Below are 22614 nucleotides of genomic sequence, written 5' to 3'. Positions count from 1 at the left end.
TTGAATACTTTCACTCTGTACAATAAAAATAAAACAGATAACATGGAAATTACTTTATATGAAAATAAAAATCACACATAAATCCCCAAATACCTCTTCAGTGTTAAGTAATTCCAGAGGCCTTTAGATTTGTTAGTGGCTAAATCTTCAGACTGTTTATCAAATGTGTATGATACACGATACTGAACCACTCATGATTTACAAATGTGCTTGACGCAAACATCACTCCATCTCTGAGGAGTTCTAGATACAACGGTCTACAAACATGATGGCACAAAGGGGAGGGTAGGAAGAAGAGTAAAGAGGGAGAACCAGGGAGACTGATAAATTTTCAAAACATAAACCGTGGAGAAATTTGACACATACAAAAGGCAAAGCTCCCTGCTTTTACAGTGTGTTATTACTTATTTTAGGTTGCTATTTTTATCAAGATGGATAAACATATCAGAAAACAGGGCAGATAAAAAATGACAGAAAGTGAACAAAGGCAGTGAAGCTCACTATATCCCCCTAGGAGTCTGACAGCTCATTTCCATAAGCTTCAGATGGAAATGGAGTCACAGAGTTGAGAAACTGCAATGGAGTCGCTGACAATCCTGTATAGCGCTCACTACGCCCAAACAACTGGACATTACCTAATCATGCATGTATGGGTTGATTAACACAACCAGCTGTAATCATCATTAAAAAGAAGGAAGAAAAAAACACATCCTAAAAGATCCTTTAACTCATTCTCCTTTTGAACAATCACAGCAATATTATTGTGCCTGATACTTCCTAAGTTCTCAAAAGATGATGGCTGGATTTTTTTTAACGCATTGCAAATCCTTGCAGTTTATTTTGAATATTCATCTACGGTTTTTGATTAGTACATTAATTCAACAAACTTATTAATTTGACAAATATATATTGAGTTTCTGCTATAGGCCAAGCATTGTGCTTGGGTACAGGATGCACCATGATGGAACTTACAGAGTTCAGAGAAACAGGTGGTCAGAAAACAAGTGAAAAAAAAAAAGCTACAAAATATGAGAAATAGAGTGAGAGGAACCGGTTGCCAGGACAGAGGAATGAAGGAGGAGTAACCTATTCAGGTGGAGTCATTAGGCACAGTGGGAGGACAGAGCATCTGAGAGCAGAGGATGACCAGGAAGAAACTGGGAGGAGTGGCAGCAAGTTGCTCTGGTCAGAGACGTCAGAGATACAAATCTAGGGCAGCAAAGATCTAGCTTGAAAGAGGCTTCCGGCTCAAGGCAGAGAATGAGGGTGCGAGCTGACCAAGTGGAGGCAGTGTGTGGGGACCTGACCTTGATCTCAAGCCTTGTGGGCTACGGCAGACTGGGAATCTTCACCCTAAAAGACAAGCAAACTCACACCCAGATTCTAAGCAAAAAAATGACATCATTCAATTGAATTTCTAAAAGGATCACTTTGTCCCGATTCAAACGAACCTGCTGTTAATAAATTATGAGACACTGGGGACATTTGAACACTGACAGGATATTTGATGAATGTCGTTAATTTATTTTAGGTATGACAACAGCCTTGCAATTTTTTTTTAAAAGACCTATCTTTTATATGTATACTAAAATACAGATACAGCAATGCCATAAAAGGCTTATAGATTAGATAATAGTTCTGTTTCAGTGCAATTTCCTGACCTTGATACCTGAATGGTGATTATGTAAGAGTACGTCTTTGTTTTCAGGAAGTGCATACTGAATTATTTAGAGGTAGATTACAGATGAGATAAGACTGGCCTTGAGTTAACAACTGTTGAAGGTAAATGGTGAGTACATAAGAGCTCAGTTGACCATCCTCTCTATTTTCTACATATGTTTGAAATTTGTCGTATTAAAATTTTAAATCAGGAAACGTTGGCTGCTACATAGAGAATGAATGGGATACAGTTGGGAGGGTGTAAGACTAGAGAACAAAGGAAACAAGAAAACACATGGTGGGGGGCGGGGCTCTTTAAGTAACCCAGGCAAACCCGACAGTACCTCAAACTGTAACAGAGAAAAGAGAGAGAGAAGGTGAACAGACGGGAAATATAGGTGGGAGGTAGAAATCATCAGACCTGGCAGAAGGAAGTTAAAGAAAAGGGAAGGAATCGAAGCTGTCCGCCAAGTATCTGCTCTGAGCAAGTGAGTGGAGACATTTACAAAGATGGAGAAGACAGGGGGAGGAAAAGGTTTCTGAGGGATGAGGGAGGCAGCTGTCAAGAGTTCAGTCTGGAACACACATATTAAATGAAGTGAAGTGAAGTCGCTCAGTCGGGTCCCACTCTTTGTGACCCTGTGGACTCTAGCCCACCAGGTTCCTCCGTCCATGGGATTCTCCAGGCAAGAATACTGGAGCGGGTTGCCATTTCCTTCATTCCCGACCTGGGGATAGAACCCGGTTCTCCCACATTGCAGGCAGACGCTTTAACCTCTGAGCCACCAGGGAAGCCCTAAATTAAGGTGTTTGTGAAGTATCCAAGTGAGTGATCAAATAGGCAAGGATGGGGCCTATTTCCATTCCAACTAATAAGATAGTGCCAGACAGAGGAGTAGTCACGTCCAGAAGGTCACTGATGGAGGAGGTAAGGAAGTCAGTACTGGGAACAGGGCTTCTCTGACTTGCAGACATATCTTGGGTGTCTACCTGGGGTTGAATGATAGAGGCTCCTGAGCCTGCAGAAAAGGCAATCACAATGACAAAGGCCCTGTTCATAAGGGTTCACAGGTCATTTTCCATTCATTTTGCCACCAACACTACCAAGCTTCCTACCTCCCCCTGGGCCTCCTTGGTAAGATAAGACAACTGGCCCAAAGGATCACTAAGATTCCCTTTAAGCTAGAAAATCCTGTCACTCCTCCTTAGAGTGAAAAGGAGTATTCATACTGGATTGAACAAAAAGTTCATGGGCTTTTCCATAACAGACACAAAAGCCCAAACAAACTTTTTGGCCAACCCAATAGAATATACAAGCCTTAGCTTAAAATATGGACACAAACTCCTTCCCCTAGTAGCCTTATACAAAGAACTTCCTGTTTTAGAAGGTCCCAATACAAAAGCAAGCCACTAAAGAAGCCCTAATCGTACAAAAGAAAATACACAGAGAAGCAATTCAGTGCAGGAAAAAGACACCTGGGGATACTGCTCACTCTGGGCTTTTTAGTGAAATTTATTTCCATTTTCAATATTCCATTGACTCTATAACACATGATTTATGACCTGCTTGAAGGTGTTTGGGCCACACTGGTATCCAATATTCAGACTACAAACGAGCTTGTGACTGAAATTCTGAGAGTGTTGAAAAGATAATCACAGGCTTCCCATGCAGTCCATCAGCTCTACTCCTAGGTATGTGTACCGGAGAATTGCAAACAGGTGTCCAAACAACAAACTGGATACGGTTGTGCATAGCAGCGTTATTCATAACAGCCAAAAACTGGAAACAACCCGAATGTTTATCAACTTATGAATGGACACACAAAATGTGGTATATCCACACAGTTGAGTATTATTCAGCCATAAAAGAAAATGAATGAAGTACTGATACCTGCTACAACATAGATAAACTTCAAACTTTTAGACACAAAGGAACAAATAGTGAATGATCCTATTTTTATGCAATATCTATAGAGACAAATCTATAAGCAGAAATTAGACTAGTGGTTGCCTAGGAGTGGGAGTAAGAAAGGCAAGTGACTCTAAAGGGGCATAGGGTTTCTTTTCCGGATGATGGTTTTTTAAAATTAGATTGTAATGATGGTTGTACATAGTTCTACAAATATAATAAACTTCAATGAACTATAAATATAAAAGATTTTATGGGATATAAATTTATAATGCAATAGGGCTATTTTTAAAAGTTCCAGGGCAGAGAATCTCAAGAGAATTATTTTCCCCTCCTTACCTAGTACCAAGATTGAAATACATATATTTTCTTACTGTGTCTTCTTATATAACAATTTTATTTTTCCCTTCTCTTACGCAAAGTCACCTATAAAATTCTCCACTGTTTTTTCCTTCCTTAGTGGTATATACAATGTCAATGGCATTTTAGATCCAATACAATAATTAAAGAGCAACCTAGGTTAAGAAAAATCAGGTGAAGTGTGGGTAGGGAGGCCCCTCCAAACCTAAGCAACACTTGGATTATCTAAACAGGGAAGTTGGGTCAAAGAAAAGATCACAGAAAAATGAAAATAAATCTAACTCGGCCTGAAGTTATACTAGTTATAATTTAACCACTATGAAGAAAATATTAACTAGATGTTTTCCAACTATCATTCACCAAACTTCAACCTTTAATAACCTTAAAACAGACCAACATATTGCATCATTATTAACTGATCTAAACTGATGGAGCCCACCAGGTTGCCTTAAAAGCTTTCTCTCATTCTAATTTACAATTTGTGATTCAAAAGAGAAGGTAAGTAGAAGGAGGAAGTCCCTGAGACATGCTAGGCTACAAAATATTTTTATTTCTATTGTAACCATTTTATCACCTGGCTAAAAACATCTGCCTCTTTCAAATTCTAGAGGTAAGAGCAAATTCACAGTAGCTGCTGCACGTGAACACACACATCCCACCGCACTCACACTGCCTCCAGACTCAAAACACCTACAAATTCCTATGTAAGGATAAAGTCAAAATTTTAACAAAGTGCTATGGAATATAAGAGAACACTGCTGAAAATATGTTAAACTTGCATCTGTTCTAACAGTCTTGGCACACAAATTTGATGTCTCTCTGACTTCTCTAAACTATCATAATAAGAAAATCTTGATTTTCTAGTACCCAACCAGTTCTTCCAATTAATTAGAGTTTGGGGCCACTGCCAACTGTAGTTGACATAAGAAAGAGTTTAAACACTACCAAGTCACTTGAGTCCAAGTTGTTAGTCTACTCTCCTCACTCCGTGGAGGCCAGGATCCTGGGTGACCCAAATCTGCTTGTGTCCACAGGGCCCCAGGTAACCCTTGTAGCACTCAAAACTGAAAACCAATGCAAGTCGCTCCAACCTTCCAATCGGAAAACAGCTCTCTTTGGAACCCCTGGAACATTTTACTTACTTTTCACATGTCATATTGAGGCGGGAGGTAGACAGAACCTCGCCACCCCTGCCCAGATTGAGCAACTGGAGTTCATTCCCTGTGGACAGGAACTCGAAAATATCAATATTTTTGTATATTCTCGATATTCAATGTCAATTCTTGAACGTAGGACAGAAGGCTGGGTTTACCCAGATAAGAGATAAGAGGCCACATATTTCTTATTCTCAAAGTCAAGGAGACCTAGAAAGCTCCTTGGAGGCCAAATGGAGAGTGATGCCAAGGCCACCCATAGGCCTCTTCGCTGGAATCCATCTTGTCTGAGAGATGCATGCACACATAGGAGGATCCTGAGATATACCAGATATGAACTCAGAACAAGGCAAAGCAAAATGACTCGCCAAAGAAAAGCTGGAAGAAATGCCCCATAAAAGTGATTCAAACTACCACGAGGACATGGCTCTCCCTGTCTGCCCGTGTGTCTATCCACACATACTGTACCCTTTCCTCCTAATAAACACTTTACTTGTTTCACTGCTTTCCATCTTTGTGAGAATCCTTTTTATACAAAGCCAAAGGGCCAGAGCCTTGTCTGCCACAAGCTGACCTCAATCTGGCCAGAAACAGAAACCTTGCTTCAAGTCACCGCAGGCTGAGGCCACGCAAAATCAATATCACAGTTAATTTATGAACAGACTTTACTTACACCCACCACTACACTGTCAGATACAGTAGTTGTCCTGGTTATGAAGAATACCCAGTCATCAGGGCACCAAGAAGCATACACCAGCATGGAATTGTTAAATCAAGAAGCCAGAGGCTATGGCAGAGCTAACCTTCTAGCAAAATTCTACTGACCATTACAGGGGACTAAAGTACAGCTCCTTCCTAAGAGATGACCTCCTATGCAAATAAGTCAGAAACTTCATAAGCAATTTTAATTTTCAGAAAGGACATGTTCAATGTGCCACTGTTTTATTTTTTTTCATATATAATTTCCCTTCCAGTTCTAAATGTTAGAGATGTTTGTACGATCTACCAGCTATTAAATCTAACAACTTTCCAAAATAATTAGCACGGTTGTTATTACAATTGTTACGACAAAGATCCAGAACTAGGAAAGACTACATCTGTGGTAGTGAATTAACTAAGCAGAAAAGGAGAGTAGGAGATAAGCTTTCTTTAGGGGAAACACTTGAAGCCCCTCATCTGTTCACTTGCACCTTTTCATTACAAATTCAGAAGAAAATATTCACAGGAAGAAATTAATCACCAGGTTGGCAAGAGGACCACACTCTCCTACAGCGAGGCTGAAGTATTGCTATCTGCACATAAAACCAAAATATGTAGTTTGATCAGCATAAGGAAAAAGAGCTCTACCAAGTTTAGCAGCTAACAGATCACAGAAGAAATGTCACGGCATGATAAATTGAAGAGGGAATCAGAGATAAGTGTTGGAAAACCCTGAAACTAGGACAAAATAAAAGTTCACATAAAAACCAGTTAAGAATTTTTTACAATTAACATATACTTGTAATCAGAGAGAAAACATACAGAATAGGTTAAAAGAAAAATATAGAAAAACAGATTTCTTCAGTAATCTTTTCAATTTCAGAAAGGGTCAATAACTCAGAAGAGATGGTACAGGAACATCACTCTCTATGTTGTGGAATACAGAGAAACATCCAGGAGAGCTCTCCCTGTAAATAAAGCATGTGTGTGCTCAGTCCCTCAGTCTCCTGCATCGCTTATGTCTTCTGCAAGTGGCAGGCGGACTCCGTAACACTGAGCTACCTGGGAATCCGAAGTGAAAGCTCATGTGTTACTCACTCGGTCGTGTCCAACTCTTTGCAAAGCCCTGGACTGTAGCCCGCCAGATTCTTCTGTCCACGGGATTCTCCAGGCAAGAATACTCGATTGGGTTGCCATTCCCTCTTCCAGGGGATCTTCCCGACTCTGACTTGTGTATCCTTCCCTGGTGGCTCAGATGGTAAACTGTCTGTCTACAATGTGAGAGACCTGGGTTTGATCCCTGGGTTGGGAAGATATCCTGGAAAAGGAAATGGCAACTCACTCCAGTACTCGTGCCTTGAAAATCCCATAGACGGAGGAGCTTGGTGCAGGCTACTTACTATCCATGGGGTCACAAAGAGCTGAGCATGACTGAGCAACTTCACTTTCCAGAGGAGCTTCCCGACTCAGGGATTGAACTCACGTCTCCTGCGTTGCAGGCAAATTCTTTACAGTCTGAGCTACCAGGGAAGCCCAAAGTACAACCTACTGACTTTCAAATGTTATCTGGAAACATTTTTAGTCATTTTGAAATTTTCCTACATATATGACACAAGTTTCTATCCTCTTAAATAGAATATACTAAATATAACTTTTTTCCAATGTCTCAGAGACAGCATTATTAACATGACTTTCTCAGTGGAGATTGACAGTGCCCAGGGTCGGGCACAGTAAAGTGCTGATATATACTGAGCACCTACTATTTGTTTACACCCATTATAATATTTAAATTGAATTTCATTTTATCTCCCCAATAAATCTGTGAGCACATGAAGAAACAGACTCAGTGAAACTGTCCCAACAGGTCCCCCAGGTAGTAAATGAAGCTGAAACTGGTAATCAAGTTCAGTGTCAAGTCCAAGGGGTTGACTCTCCAGAAAGGTACATCTCGGCGTGCGTACCTGAGCAACGTAAAACCACACTGCTGTGCTTTGGAGTTCTATGACTGTACATCGTACTTACTTTCTTCTTTCTCTGCCATTTTTTGCTACTATCAACAAATAACTATATCTGTTATATATAGTAGTAGTATATTACTATCAATAAATATAAAACCACCCTCTCACCATATCTCCTAGAACTCCAGCAAAATTATACTAAAAAGCATAAGTCTATTCACATTCATTGTAAATAGACTCCAGATGGAAGTCTCTACTATAAGGGCAAGATTTTTAGAGCATGGGCATGAAGATCTACTTTGGCTACCCTTTTTGGAATTGGACTCTACTTCAAATAGGGAAGGTTCTCTATTAGGTGAAATGTTACCATTATGTGTTGTTACACCAAGGTGAGAGAAGTGCGTATCAAGGACATCTTGGCAACACCAAAAAGGAAACACAAAACCATTTAAGGAACAGTCTAAGGTGTCACAAGTAATAATGCACATCCGAAACCTGAAAGAACAAGGCAAGGTCTAGAACGGATAAGCCTTTGGGTTTGCTAAACTGAACAAGACTGGCTGACAGGGAAGTTAAATTTGGAAGTAAAAAAAATACTGGCATGGCAGAGAATGAATACATGTACATATCTGGCTGTGTCTCTTCCCTGTTCACCTGAAACTATTACATTGTTAATTGGCTACACCCCAATACAAAACTACAACAACAGCAAAAAATGCTGGCAACAGCTGAAGACAGGCTGAAAGAGGCAAAGAATGGAAAAGAAAATGTTAGATAATCAGAAAGTGAGGTAGCATTAAAAAAGTATTGTTTTCAAGATGAGAGGGAAAAACATAATATATGGTTGACAGATAAAAGAAGCTAAGACATACAAATGTTCCAAGAATTTCACATTTTCAGAGTTCACCATGGGTTTCTGATAGTCACGAATCAAAAACATCTCTGTCACAGGAGTCATTTTTGGAGGCTATTCTCCTGAGAACCAGTCATACTAATATTGAAACATCTAAAGCAGATAGAATAGTTTTGTGCAAACACAAAGACACATAGATCAAAGGACCAAAACAGAAAGCCCCCGGAAACAGAGAGTTATTAGTTTAACGAGCTTATTATTTGATAGAGGAGGCATCATACATATTCTTTTACTCACAGACTTAGCAAACAGTGTTGGAATAATGTGCTGGTAATGTAGGGGGTGGCATGAGATAGGGATCTAAATTAACTTCAGTTGGGTTAAGTTCAGGGTTTTCTTTTTCTTAGTTCAGCTAAAATTTTCTGCCTGCTGGGCGTATTTCTGAAAAGGGGAGTTGAAGTCACCAACGATGGTAATGAAACCATCGATTTCTCCTTGTATAATAATTCTATTTTTGCTTCATGTAGTTTGATGCTCTGTTGCTAGGTATCTACACATTAAGAACTGTTATGCCTTCTTGGGAGATTAGCCCTGCTATCATTAGCTAATGCCTTTCTTTATTCCTGATAACTTTCCTTACTTTAAAGTCTGCTTTGTCCAAAATTAGTACAGCTATTCCTGCTTTCTGATGATTACTGTTAGCATGGTATATTTTTTCTCAATTTACTTTTATTCTATACATGTCTTTTATTTAAAATGGGTTTTATTGTAAACAACATATAGTTGGACCATACTTTTTGAGCTACTCTAATAATGTCTTTTAATTGGTAAATTTAGACCACTGACATTCGAAGTGATTATTGATAAAGCTGGATTAACATCTACCATGTTCATCACTATTTTTATTTCTTGCCCTCACTTTTTGTTCCTATTCTTGTCTTCCACTCTTTTTCTGCCTTATACTGTTTTGATTGAACATTTCATATGCTCCATTTTCTCTCCTTTCTTAGCACATCAGCTTTACTTCTTTTTTTCCTTTTTTTTTGGTGGTTGCCCTAGAGTTTGCAATACACATTTACATCTAATCTAAGTCTACATTCAAACATACTGTACCACTTCACAGGCAGTGTGAGGACCTTATAATAACAAGACAATACTATCCTCCTTCCCATTCCTTGTATCACTGTTGTCATTCATTTCACTTAGATGTGAGCATACACAAGCATATATATATATATATATATATATATATATATATATATATATATCTTTTGTGTGTATATATATATAAACATAAGTATATATAACCAAATACACTGTTGGTATGATTTTCAACAAACTGCTGTTAGATCAATTGAGAATATGAAAAACTGTTTTATTTTACTTTGACTTATTCCTTTTTGGATGTTTTTCTTTTCTTTATGTAGATCTGACGTTCTACATATTATTTTCCCTCTCTATATAGAACTTCTTTTCATGTTTCTCAGAAGGCAGATCTATGGGTAACAAATTGCTTTAATTTTTGTTCTCCTGAGAAAGCTTTTATTTCTCCTTTACTTTTGAAGATAATTTCACAGAGTACAGAATTCTAGGTTGGTGGTTTTATTCTCTCAACACAAATATTTCACTCCACTTTCTTTCGCTTGCCTGGTTTCTGATGAGAAGTTAACTCTGCTCCTCTAGAGGTAAGGTGTGTTTTTTATTTTAGGAATTTATCTTTGCTACTCTGTAGTCTGCAGGTGATACATCTATCAGGAGGTTATTTTTTGGTGTTCATCCTATTCAGTGTTCTCTCACCTTACTGGATTTACGGTTTGGTGTCTAACATTAATTGTGGAAATTATCAAACATCATTGTTTCAAATATTCTTCTGCTCCTTTCTTTTCCTCCTAGTGTTCCCATACAACACCTATTGTACTTGTCCTACAGTCCTTGCATATTCTGTTCTGTTTTTAATCAGTCTGTTCTCTTTGCCTTTCAGTTTTTGAGGATTCTATTCAGGATTATATTGCTCTGGCCTCTAGCTCAGAGACTCTTTCCTCAGCCATGTCCAGTCTAATAAGTCCATCAAAGGCAGCTTTCATTTCTGTTAGAGTGTTTTCATCTCTAGCATTTCTTTCTGGTTCTTGCTTATGACTTCCATCTTTCTGTTAACACTGCCTATCTGTTCCTGCAGGCAGGCTCTCTAATTCACCCATAGAGCCCACAGCATATTCACCACAGTAGTTTGAAACCCCCACATCCCTGCTATGTCTGGTTTAGATGTTTACTCTGCCTCTTCAAACTGTGTTTTTTGCCTATTGGTCTGCCTTGTAATCTTTCTTGGTGGTTAAATATGATGTACATAAAAGGAACTGCTGTAAATCAGCCTGCAGTCACATGGTGGTGAGGGGTTGGGGAGGGGAAACACCCTATACTCCTATGATGAGGTCATAGTCCTTACGGGAGCCTGTGCCTCTGGACTGGGAACTTCTCAAGTGTTTCTCAGTTTTTCTTCTCACGCAGATGGGACAGGATGGCCAGAGTGGGCTGGAGTTCCCAGGTCAGTTAGACTCTGGTTAACTACTCTCCCCTGAGGGTAGGCCTTGCTAAGAATAGTCAACTCTGGTATATTTCAGAATGGTTCCTTTTCTCCTTACCCTGCAGGATGCCCAAAGGGATTTTTCTCCTCTGTTTACTGTGGGAATCTGGCAGAGCTTCTAGAGGTAAATCTCACGTTAGGAGGGGAGGGGACTTCACCTGAGGGGTTCCCCTGTGGTTCTTAACTCCCAGAGTTGTTCACACTAAGCCTCCACCAATTCATCCATCACAGCTGAGGTCTTCCAGTCCCGGCTTTGGCTCTGTACACCATACTCCCTGTATTTGCCCTTCTGACCCTCTAGTACTGGGGGTAGGGCTATGCCCTGTATCCTCCCCTTTCCTTTGGTTCCAAAATGAATTGTGGATTTTTCAAGTCTGTTAAGCTCTTTACTTGTTGTTAGGACAGAGTGGTGACTTCAAGCTCCTTACATGCAAAACCAGAAACCAGAAGTCAAGTTCAGAAGGTTTTTTGTTTCCCTATAATTTGATTTTTTTAAAACTAGTTAGCGTTAGAAATTGCTGACAATGCCTTTCAAACCCAGAGGTAAAGCCACTGCCAATTTAATGCAACCAGTGAAAATTCAAGGAAACACAAGCTTTAACGTGTATTGCCCATTTGTCACATCAGTTACATCAGCCTGACCTGTTTTCATCTGAGACCTGAACCCCTTTCTGATGTGTGTCCAGTGTTCAGTTTCTCACTGGGAACAGCAGACTCTCCACTGCGAATTCCAGTCACCAGCCCTCTAGTCAGACCCTTTTCTACCGCCTGGATTTCAGTCTACCAGGCACCTCAAGCTCAGTTCCTGCCAATGCTCAGAGCAGCGCAGCAGCAGCAAAGCGGATGAGATTTCCGGATGGCAAATAATGCACTCACCTTAAAAGTTATTTTTAAAATTACACAAGCAGATTATCTTCCAAAGAGTAAAGCATGAAAAGGGAAGGGGAGGAAAAGTAACTTTACAGTGGCAAGACTTGACAAACACTATCTCAAGCCAAGTGATTAAGTTTAGCCTCAACAGTAGTAAGCCAGGTTGATAACATGTACCTTTGATATAGTGTGATGAGAATGATACTTTACATCTGTGGTCGACCTCCCCAAAATACATGAACTCAGTCTAATCATGAGGAAAAAAAAAAAAAAAAACAGATAAATCTCAATTGAGAGCTATTCCACAAAACAAATGAGTAGTCTCAAAACTGACAAAGTCATCAAAACCAAGGAAAGTCTGAGAAACTGTCACAATCATGAGTAGGCTAAAAAGACAAGACAAATAATTATAATGTGGTGTCCTGAATAAGATCCCAGAACAGAAAAAGATACTACATAAAAACTAAAGATATCTGAATAAAGTATCAACTTTAGCCATAACAACACATCCATATTAGATTATTATTGTGACAAATGTACAATTCTAAGGTAAGAAATTAATCATAGAGAAAACCAGTGTGGGATATATAGGATTTTCCATACTATGTTCATAATAGTTCTGTAAATCTGAAACTATTGCACAGTAGCAAGGTTATTTTTTTAAATCCTAACCACAGTTAAGCTCTTTTTAATCACATATACATTCAGTGACAAACACTAAAAACTTTTGGACAATAAAAAAATGTGCAACTCTAACATAAAAATAGCAGTTAAGGCAAAGTATCTGTAGCAAATAGAACCAAAGATGAAGGTGTATATACATATGTAAGTTCATAAGTATGTATGAGAAACAGTGAGAAAAAAGTTAAATAGGCAAGAGAAGACTAGAATTCATACATAACGGAATGCAATAGACTAAAAAATGATTATAAGAAAAAAAATTGGGAGTGGGAGGGGTAAATCACATGGCTTGTGGGATCTCAGTTCCCCAAGCAGGGATTAATCCCAGGCCATGATAGTGAAGGCCTGGAATCCTAATCATTAGGCCACGAGAGAACGCCCAGAAAAAAAATTTTTTTAACAAAACAATTAGGTATCACTAAAGTTGATGCTTTTGAACTGTGGTGTTGGAAAAGACTCTTGAGAGTCCCTTGGACTGCAAGGAGATCCAACCAGTCCATTCTGAAGGAGATCAGCCCTGGGGTTACTCTGGAAGGAATGATGCTAAAGCTGAAACTCCAGTACTTTGGCCACCTCATGCGAAGAGTTGACTCATTGGAAAAGACTTTGATGCTGGGAGGGATTGGGGGCAGGAGGAGAAGGGGACGACAGAGGATGAGATGGCTGGATGGCATCACTGACTCGATGGACGTGAGTTTGAGTGAACTCCGGGAGTTAGTGATGGACAGGGAGGCCTGGCGTGCTGCAATTCATGGGGTCGCAAAGAGTCGGACATGACTGAGCGACTGAACTGAACTGAAAGTAGCAAAGGGCTTCCCTGATGGCTCAAACGGTAAAGAACCTGCAATGCAAGAGACCCAGGTTTAATCCCTGGGTCAGGAAGTTCCTATGGAGAATGGCTTCCCACTCCAATATTATTGCCTTGAGAATTCCATGGACAGAGGATGCTGGTGGGCTACAGTCCACAGGGTCGCAAAGAGTTGGACATGACTGAGTGACTAACACTTTTCACTTTTTAAGCAGCAGAATGGTTTCAAATAATACCTAGGGATGATGATGCTACACATACATATTGTTCATAGCTAAAATAAGATAAAATTCTTTTGAAAGTGCTGTGGACTGAATTCAGTTCAGTCGCTCAACCGTGTCCACCTCTTTGCGACCCCATGGACTACAGCACGTCAGGCTTCCCTGTCTATCACTAACTCCTGAAGCTTGCTGAAACTCATGTCCATCAAGTCGGTGATGCCATTTAACCATCTCAGAATTGCATTCCCCCAAAATTCACATATTGAAGCCCTGATTCCCCAGTGTGATAGCATTTGGAGATGAGGCCTTTGGGAGATAATTAGATTTAGATCAGATCCTGAGAGTGGGGTCCTCATGACCCTCTTCCCTTATAGGAAGAACCCCTAGAGACCTCCCTCTCTCTCTCTCTCTCTCTCTCTCTCTCTCTCTACCTGTGGAGACACAATGAGAAGGTGACCATCTGTAAACCAGGCAGAGAGCTCCCATCAGAACCAAACCACGCTACCAACCTGATCTCTCAATTTCAGGCTCCAAAACTGTGAGAAAATTAATTTCTGTTGTTTAAGCTACCCAACCTATGTTATTTTGTTATGGCAGCCTGAGTTGACTAGTACAGAAAGGCAACTTGAGAAATGTCACATAAAGAGCAATAAAAATAGTCATCCCTTTTATAGCCAATAATTCCTCATTGGTGAAGTTAAACTTTCAGAGACAATTCAAAAATATAACAAAACTATACATATTAAAATATTCACCACTTAGTTTTACTAAATGTCTTAGAAAGGAGAAATGAATAAGTAAACTGTAGTGTTCCACTTGATCTAATATGACATCATACGAAAATTATATAGGCTTATAGGAGATGCTTATAATAAAACTAAGTACAAACCAAAAGCAAAAATCTACAATATGAAGCTAACCATGTAAAGAAATATGGGCAAGATATAAAAGGGTTAGCTATAAACAAAATTTAATTTGATGGAAAACATTTTTTCTTTTATTTTAGTTTACGGTTACAAGAAATCTGACTCAAAAAATGTATTTGACAGTAACTTTGGATAGATCCTTTCCTAAGCTTAATCACATCCTAAATGTTAAATTATAGAGAATTGAGTTTTTCCAACAATAGTCACTATACTCAAAAAAATGAGAATGAAATATGTATTTTTTTAAAAAAGAAAACCATCAATTTTCTCTACTACATACTTTTTTATTATGTTAGTACTTACACAGAGAGGGTTTCCAAAGCATCTTCAAAGATGTCCTGGGGGAACAAAAAACACAATGAGTGTCTCAGGAATCAAGAACTTTAAATATAAAAGAGACTCGTGTGTACCGGGCGCGTGCATATGTGCCCAAGCACATGTGTGCACGCCTCCCAGCAACCGAGTGGGGAGTCTGGGTGGGCTGCAGAACTACTCCACTTAACGCTCAGTAATGCAATTCCTTTCAGAGAAATCAAGCACATGAATATAAGTGAGATTTAACTTAGGTACTTTTTTTTTTTTTAAATAAGACTGGTAAAATACTCAGCTAGCAATCAAACTGGGCTAATTTAAAGAAACAGTGACCCCTCTAAAGGAGTCTTCAGTCTCATTCAACCCAGAAGCACAACGAAACAAATAACAGGACTTGCCCAGTTCAGTCCTGTCTTTCTCCCTGGCTGGCCACATTAGCACCCCTGGGCCTTTGTGTCACATCCAACTCCACTACGCACCCAGCAAGTCTCCCTGCCACCAGACTGTTCTCTACAGCATAGAGGGCAGGCTTTTCTTCATGCCACTGGCCTGTTCAAAAGTTGCATCAGGAGAAAAACCACACACACACACAACACACACACACATGCACACTCACATCTGCTTACAAATCTACACATGCACCCCACACTCATACACACTGACTCACACACTCACAAGCTCACCCGTAAACTCACAGACACACACACTTAGAAGCACACATACACTCACACACAAACTTACACATACACAAAGTTCCCTCATAGCTGCAAAAATCAAATCCAAGCTCCTCATCCAGTTATCTGGGACCCACTATAACCTAGTCGAATCTTCAAAGCCTCCTTCCCTCACATTCCTTCCACTATTTCCATAGCCACACACAGGACCATCCTGGCCTCCCTGCCCTCACGCTTCACACCTGCCATTCAACTCTTCACATAACAGCTGAAGTTACTCTTATCTTTCTCTTCTTTAATAAGCTCACGTCATACTACTGCTTTACACCTCTTTAAAAGTTTTCCACTGCACATAGAATAAATCTAAATGTAATAAACATCCAAGACCTACTGTATAGTATAAGAAATATTCAATATCTTATAATAACCTATAATGGAAAAGTTTCTGAAAAAGAATATTTATACACTACATATGTGTGTGCGTGTGCGTGTGTGTGTGTGTGTGTATGGGTGCTTAGTTGCTCAGTCATGTCTGACTCTTTGTGACCCTTTGGACTATAGCCCACCAAGCTCCTCTGTCCATGGAATTTTTCATGCAAGAATACTGGAGTGGGTTGCCATTTCTTCCTCCATGGATCATCCTGATCAAACAACTGAACCCATGTTTCCTGTGTCTCCTGCACTGCAGGCAAATTCTTCACCCACTGAGCCATCAGGGGAGGCCTATATATATGTATGTATAACTGAATCACTTTGCTATAAGCTTGTGTTGTGTGCTTAGTCCTGTTATTTGTTTCATTGTGCTTCTGGGTTGAATGAGACTGAAGAGTGTGTGCTTAGTTGCTCAATCGTGTCCAACTCTTGAGACCCCATAGATTGTAGCCTGCCAGGCTCCATGGGATTCTCCAGGCAAGAATATTGGAGTGGGTTGCCATTTCCTTCTCCAGGGGATCTTCCCAACCAAGGAATCAAACCCAGGTCTCCTGCACTGCATGCAGACTCTTTACCAACTGAACTACAAGAGAAGCCTATATAATATAAACTTGAAACTCTATAAATCAGCTATATTTCAATTTTTAAAAAGAACAAGGTAGAGTCCTGAAAGAAAAATAAAATTCAAATTCCTTCTCAAAGATCTATGAAGCCCCTAAATGACCCTGACAGTCTCTGACTATCCCTCTGCCCACTGGCCCCCTTACTCACTCCAATTCCGCCACAGGTCTGTCCTTCTGTTCCATGCACAAGCCAAACTCATCCCATGCCTCTCTGCATGTCTCTTTCCTAGAATGTTCTTCACTCAACTCTTCCTATGGCTGACTCACTCTCATCTTTCCATTTTCAAGTCCTCTGATAAACCAAATTAAAATTACTAAGAATAGCAGCATACTAATAGTTTCCCATCATCTGATTTTTTTCATTCTCAATACCATTCTTAATATCATAATCTCTAATCATCTCATTTGTTTACGTGGTTACAATCTGTCTCCATCAGGGCAGGTTCTCATTTATCATGTCTACACAGAAATCACCAGGGCTTGGCACAGAGTTGTTGCTCAAAAGATACATGTTGCTCAATGAATGAATTGAGAATGGGCCAACAAGGCAGTGATCACACCACCTCATTTAGAACTATAACACAGAAATGAAGAAAGGGGACCCAAGAGCTTTTCTCTCATTTGATTATTAATACTGAACAATGTGTACAGCATACTACGGCTTTCCTGGTGGCTCAGATGGTAAAGAATCCGCCTGCAATGCAGGAGAGTAGGGCTCAATCCCTAGGTCGGTAAGATACCCTGAAAAATGGTTTGGCAACCCACTCCAGTATTCTTGCCTGGAGAATCCCATGGACAGAGGTACCTGGTGGGCTACAGTCCATGGGGTTGCAAAAGACTCAGGCACAACTGAGCAACCAAACCCATACAACATACTGACTCTGCAGACAGGCAGGAAACAAAATGTGTAAATACAACAAAGAAAAGACATTCTAAGTAGTGGCAGAACTGAGTTGCAAATTTGGGATCCCTGATCTATTTATCTACATTCATACCATACTCTGTAAGGGAGGTGGAGTCAGGGGCAATTCCATCTTATTCCTCATTCTCCAGAGACTAATGACTGGAGCAAAATCAGAAGCTCATAAACCAGCCACTGAAAGAAAAAGGAGATGGCCCTCTAGCAAAAGAACCTAAGCCAATGTATAGGCTTTTCTAGCTTATATAAAAATTTCTAAGAAAAGACTCCTTTCTCCAAATCAAAAGTCTGAAAAGGCTCTTGGCATCACCAACCTTGTCATTTTGAATCACAGCCCAGTTTACCATTTGAAGGGTTTCAGAGAAGGTGAAAGACTAGGTTCTCCAGGAATCCAGTTCTAGCTGTGATGACCAATTAAATTTATCTGTGCCAGATACCAGCTCATGGTCCCTCCGGTATTCCTGTTAACCCCACCCAGGCCGACCTGTACCAGGAAGGGGGGAATGCAGAGAGCATGCTCCTGAGAGCTTCTGTGCACCTGACCCCCTCCTCACAAACCTCAAGCCAGATCAGAGCACAGAGCAGGCACAGAGACACTGAGTGGGCTTCAGGAAAGATAGCTCAGAAAGCCAGCTCTCCTTTTAAAAAGAAACAAGGCTAATATGTACACTTAAACAACTAATACCCCTATATCCATCTCAGTGTTATAGCTTTTCCATTCGTCATGTACTGATGTGAGAGATGGACCATAAAGAAGGCTGAGCACCGAAGAATTGATGCTTTTGAACTGTGGTGCTGGAGAAGACTCTTGAAAGTCCCTTGGACAGCAAGGAGATCAAACCAGTCAATCCATAAGGAAATCAACTCTGAATATTCACTGGAAGGACTGATGCTGAAGCTCAATCTTTAGTCACCTGACGCAAAGAGCTGACTCGCTGGAACAGACCCCGATGCTGGGAAAGACTGAGGGCAAGAGGAGTAGGGGGCGACAAAGGATGAGATGGTTAGATGGCATCACTGACTCATGAGTTTCAGCATATTCCAGGAGATAGTGAAGGACAGGGAATATTGGCATGCTGCAGTTCATAAAGTCCCAAAGTGTCAGACACGACTTAGTGACTGAACAACAGCAACAATCCATCTCAAAACAAGAAACACTAAGTTATATCCAGTAAGAAATCATCTTCATTTGAGTAACACCTCTCTCTTTATCATAAGCAGTATGTGCCTGAAGTGCTCAGTCACTGCAGTCATGTCCGACTGTTTGTGACCCTATGAACTGTAACCCATCAGGCTCCTCTGTCCTTGGGATTATACACGCAAGAATACTAGAGTGGGTTGCAATGCCCTCCCCCAGGGGATCTTCCTGACCCAGGGATCAAACCCACGTCTCCCACATTGCTGGCAAATTCATTACACCTGAGCCATGGGGGAAGCCGCTATCATATGCAGCAGGTTCTCTAAATAAAACATACTGTACAACATGGAAACCACAGCTAACAATACGGCACTGCATATTTGAAAGTTGTTCAAAGAGCTGATATTGAAATTTTTCATCATCCACACAAATTATGACTATGTGACAGGATAGATGTGTTCAGTTCAGTTCAGTTCAGTCGCTCAGTTGTGTCCGACTCTCTGCAACCCCATGAACCACAGTATGCCAGGCTTCCCTGTCCATCACCAACTCCCGGAGTCCACCCAAACCCATGTCCATTGAATCAGTGATGCCATCCAACCATCTCATCCTCTGTCGTCCTCTTCTCCTCCTGCACCCAATCCTTCCCAGCATCAGGGTCTTTTCAAATGAGTCAGTTCTTCACATCAGGTGGCCAAAGTATTGGAGTTTCAGTTTCAACATCAGTCCATCCAATCAACACCCAGGACTGATCTCCTTTGGGATGAACTGGTTGGATCTCCTTGCAGTCCAAGGGACTCTCAAGTCTTCTCCAACACCACAGTTCAAAAGCATCAATTCTTCGGTGCTCAGCTTTCTTTATATTCCAACTCTCACATCCATACATGACTACTGGAAAAACCATAGCCTTGACGAGACGGACCTTTGTTGGCAAAGTAATGTCTCTGCTTTTTAATATGCTGTCTAGGTTGGTCATAACTTTTCTTCCAAGGAGTAAGCGTCTTTTAATTTCATGGCTGCAATCACCATCTGCAGTGACTTTGGAGCCCAGAAAAATAAAGTCTGACACTGCTTCCACTGTTTCCCTATCCATTTGCCATTAAGTGATGGGACCAGATGCCATGATCTTCGTTTCTGAATGTTGAGCTTTAAGCCAACTTTTTCACTCTCCTCTTTCACTTTCATCAAGACGCTCTTTAGTTCTTCACTTTCTGCCATAAAGGTGGTGTCATCTGCGTATCTGAGGTTATTGATATTTCTCCCGGCAACCTTGATTCCAGCTTGTGCTTCCTCCAGTCCAGCATTTTTCATGATGCAAGATGTTAGATGGATGTGTTAACTAACCTTATTATGGTAATCATTTCACAATACAGTCATGTGCACACCTAAAACCTACACGATGTTATAGGATAACTATAGCTCACAAAGCTGGGGGAAATTCTTTAATTAAAAAATAATGTTAAAATCAATTTTTTCCATTTAGATGAATAATAAAAATTTAATAGAATGCCTCCATGTAACAGAGAAAATCCACCAGAGTTCTAGGATATTATTCTAATAAAGTAGAAATGAGAAAGAGAAATAGAAAAAAAGCAAGAGACAAGGATAAAAAGAGGAAGAAAACTTTGTCTCTAAAGACCAGAAAAAAGGTGATTTTTTTTTTTTTACTTAAAAAAAAAAAAAGGAGTTTCCCTGGTGACTCAGATGGTAGAGAATCTGCCTGCAGTGCGGGAGACCCAGTTGGATCCCTGGGTTGGAAAGATCCCCTAGAGAAGAGAAGGCTACTACTCATTCTAGTATTCTTCCCTGGAGAACTCCATGAACAGAGGCTACAGCCCATGGGGTCACAAAGAGTTGGACACGACTGACACACAAAGAGAAGAACTAAGATTAAATGAGTGCCTAACATGTGTCAGGCACTTTACAAAGCTCCTCCCAACGTGTAGCAAGTAAATTCAGTCACAGGTAACTACCTGAGCAATATTACACAGCTGGTAAGTGAAGGAACTGAGATTCGACTCCAGATTTAACTTCAAAGTAGTTTTTTAATGTTAATTAAGAAAAACATCCAAAACTTGGAGCTAAGGCAATTGGGCAGGAGTGGAGAAGTGGAGGAGAGAAAGGGGCATCATATCTCTGGAGGTAATACTGCAGACTGTTGCACAAATCCTCCCAAGGATTCTTGAATTCTCTCAGATGATGTCCTTGGGTCTGACTTTGCTATTTACTATCAGATTAGAGCCAGAGCATCGCCTGCGGAGGTACGGGTCCTCAGTTACCTGCCATGGGGCAGGGGGTCTGGATGCAGCAGACCTGGTATGGTATAAGCCCTCTTGGAGGAGGTCGCCATAAACACCACTGAAGAGCCTCCAGAACTTACACAGGACTAGGGGAACAGACTCTTAGAGGGCACAAACAAACTCCTGTACACACCAGGACACAGGAGAAAGGAGCAGTGACCCACAAGAGACTGACCCACACTTCCCCGTGAGTGTCTAGGAGTCTCCGGCAGAGGCATGGGGCAGTGGTGGCCTGGTGCAGGGTGGGGGCACTTAGTGCAGCAGTGCAAGCATGGGGCCTTTTGAAGGAGGCTGCCATTATCTTCATTACCTCCACCACAGTTTGGCCTCAGGTCAAACAACAGGGAGGGAACACAGCCCTGCCCATCAACGGAAAATTGGATTAGAGTATTACTGACCATCAGTTCAGCTCAGTCACTCAATCCTGTCTGACTCTTTGCGACCTCATGAACGGCAGCACACCAGGCCTCCCTGTCCATCACCAACTCCTGGAGGGCGCTCAAACTCACATCCATCGAGTCGGTAATGCCATCCAGCCATTTCATCCTCTGTCTTCCCCTCTTCCTCCTGCCCCTATTCCTTCCCAGCATCAGAGTCTTTTCCAGTGAGTCAACTCTTCACATGAGGTGGCCAAAGTACTGGGAGTTTCAGCTTTAGCATCAGTCCTTCCAAAGAAACCCAGGACTGATCTCCTTTGAATGGGCTGGTTGGATCCCCTTGCAGTCCAAGGGACTCTCAAGAGTCTTCTCCAACACCACAGTTCAAAAGCATCAATTCTTCAGCACTCAGCTTTCTTCACAGTCCAACTCTCACATCTATACATGACCACTAGAAAAACCATAGCCTTGACTAGATGGACCTTTATTGGCAAAGTAATGTCTCTGCTTTTCAATATGCTATCTAGGTTGGTCATAACTTCTCTTCCAAGGAGTAAGCATCTTTTAATTTCATGGCTGCAGTCACCATCTGCAGTGATTTTGGAGCCTCCCAAAATAAAGTCTGACACTGTTTCCACTGTTTCCCCATCTATTTCCCATGAAGTGATGGGACCAGATGCCGTGATCTTCGTTTTCTGAACGTTGAGCTTTAAGCCAACTTGTTTACTCTCCTCTTTCACTTTCAAGAGGCTTTTTAGTTCCTCTTCACTTTGTGCCATAAGGGTGGTGTCATCTGCATATCTGAGGTTATTGATATTTCTCCCAGCGATCTTGATTCCAGCTTGTGCTTCTTCCAGCCCAGAGTTTCTTATGGTGTACTCTGCATGTAAGTTAAATAAGCAGGGTGACAATATACAGCCTTAACATACTCCTTTTCCTATTTGGAACCAGTCTGTTGCTCCATGTCCAGTTCTCACTGATGCTTCCTGACTGCATATAGGTTTCTCAAGAGGCAGGTCAGGTGGTCTGGTATTCCCATCTCTTTCAGGATTTTCCACAGTGAATTGTGATCCACACGGTCAAAGGCTTTGGCATAGTCAATAAAGCAGAGATAGATGGTTTTCTGGAAGTCTCTTGCTTTTTCCATGATCCAGAGGATG

General features: G+C 40.8%; 1 protein-coding gene across 1 annotated transcript in view; it reads right to left on the bottom strand.

Annotated features, from left to right (window-relative positions):
• The window catches only part of LOC120860204 (tetratricopeptide repeat protein 39B-like), a 150155-nt gene that overhangs the window by 88187 nt on the left and 39354 nt on the right, over window positions 1-22614 (bottom strand). The window contains 1 exon segment of the mRNA XM_040235986.1: window positions 14983-15017. Within this exon segment, the coding sequence (XP_040091920.1) occupies window positions 14983-15017 (35 nt within the window).

Source organism: Oryx dammah, unplaced genomic scaffold (assembly GCF_014754425.2).
Source record: "Oryx dammah isolate SB20612 unplaced genomic scaffold, SCBI_Odam_1.1 HiC_scaffold_11050, whole genome shotgun sequence".
Taxonomy (NCBI): Eukaryota; Metazoa; Chordata; class Mammalia; order Artiodactyla; family Bovidae; genus Oryx; species Oryx dammah.
Note: the sequence above shows the minus strand (reverse complement) of the source record. Positions and strands in the feature narration are given on the sequence as shown.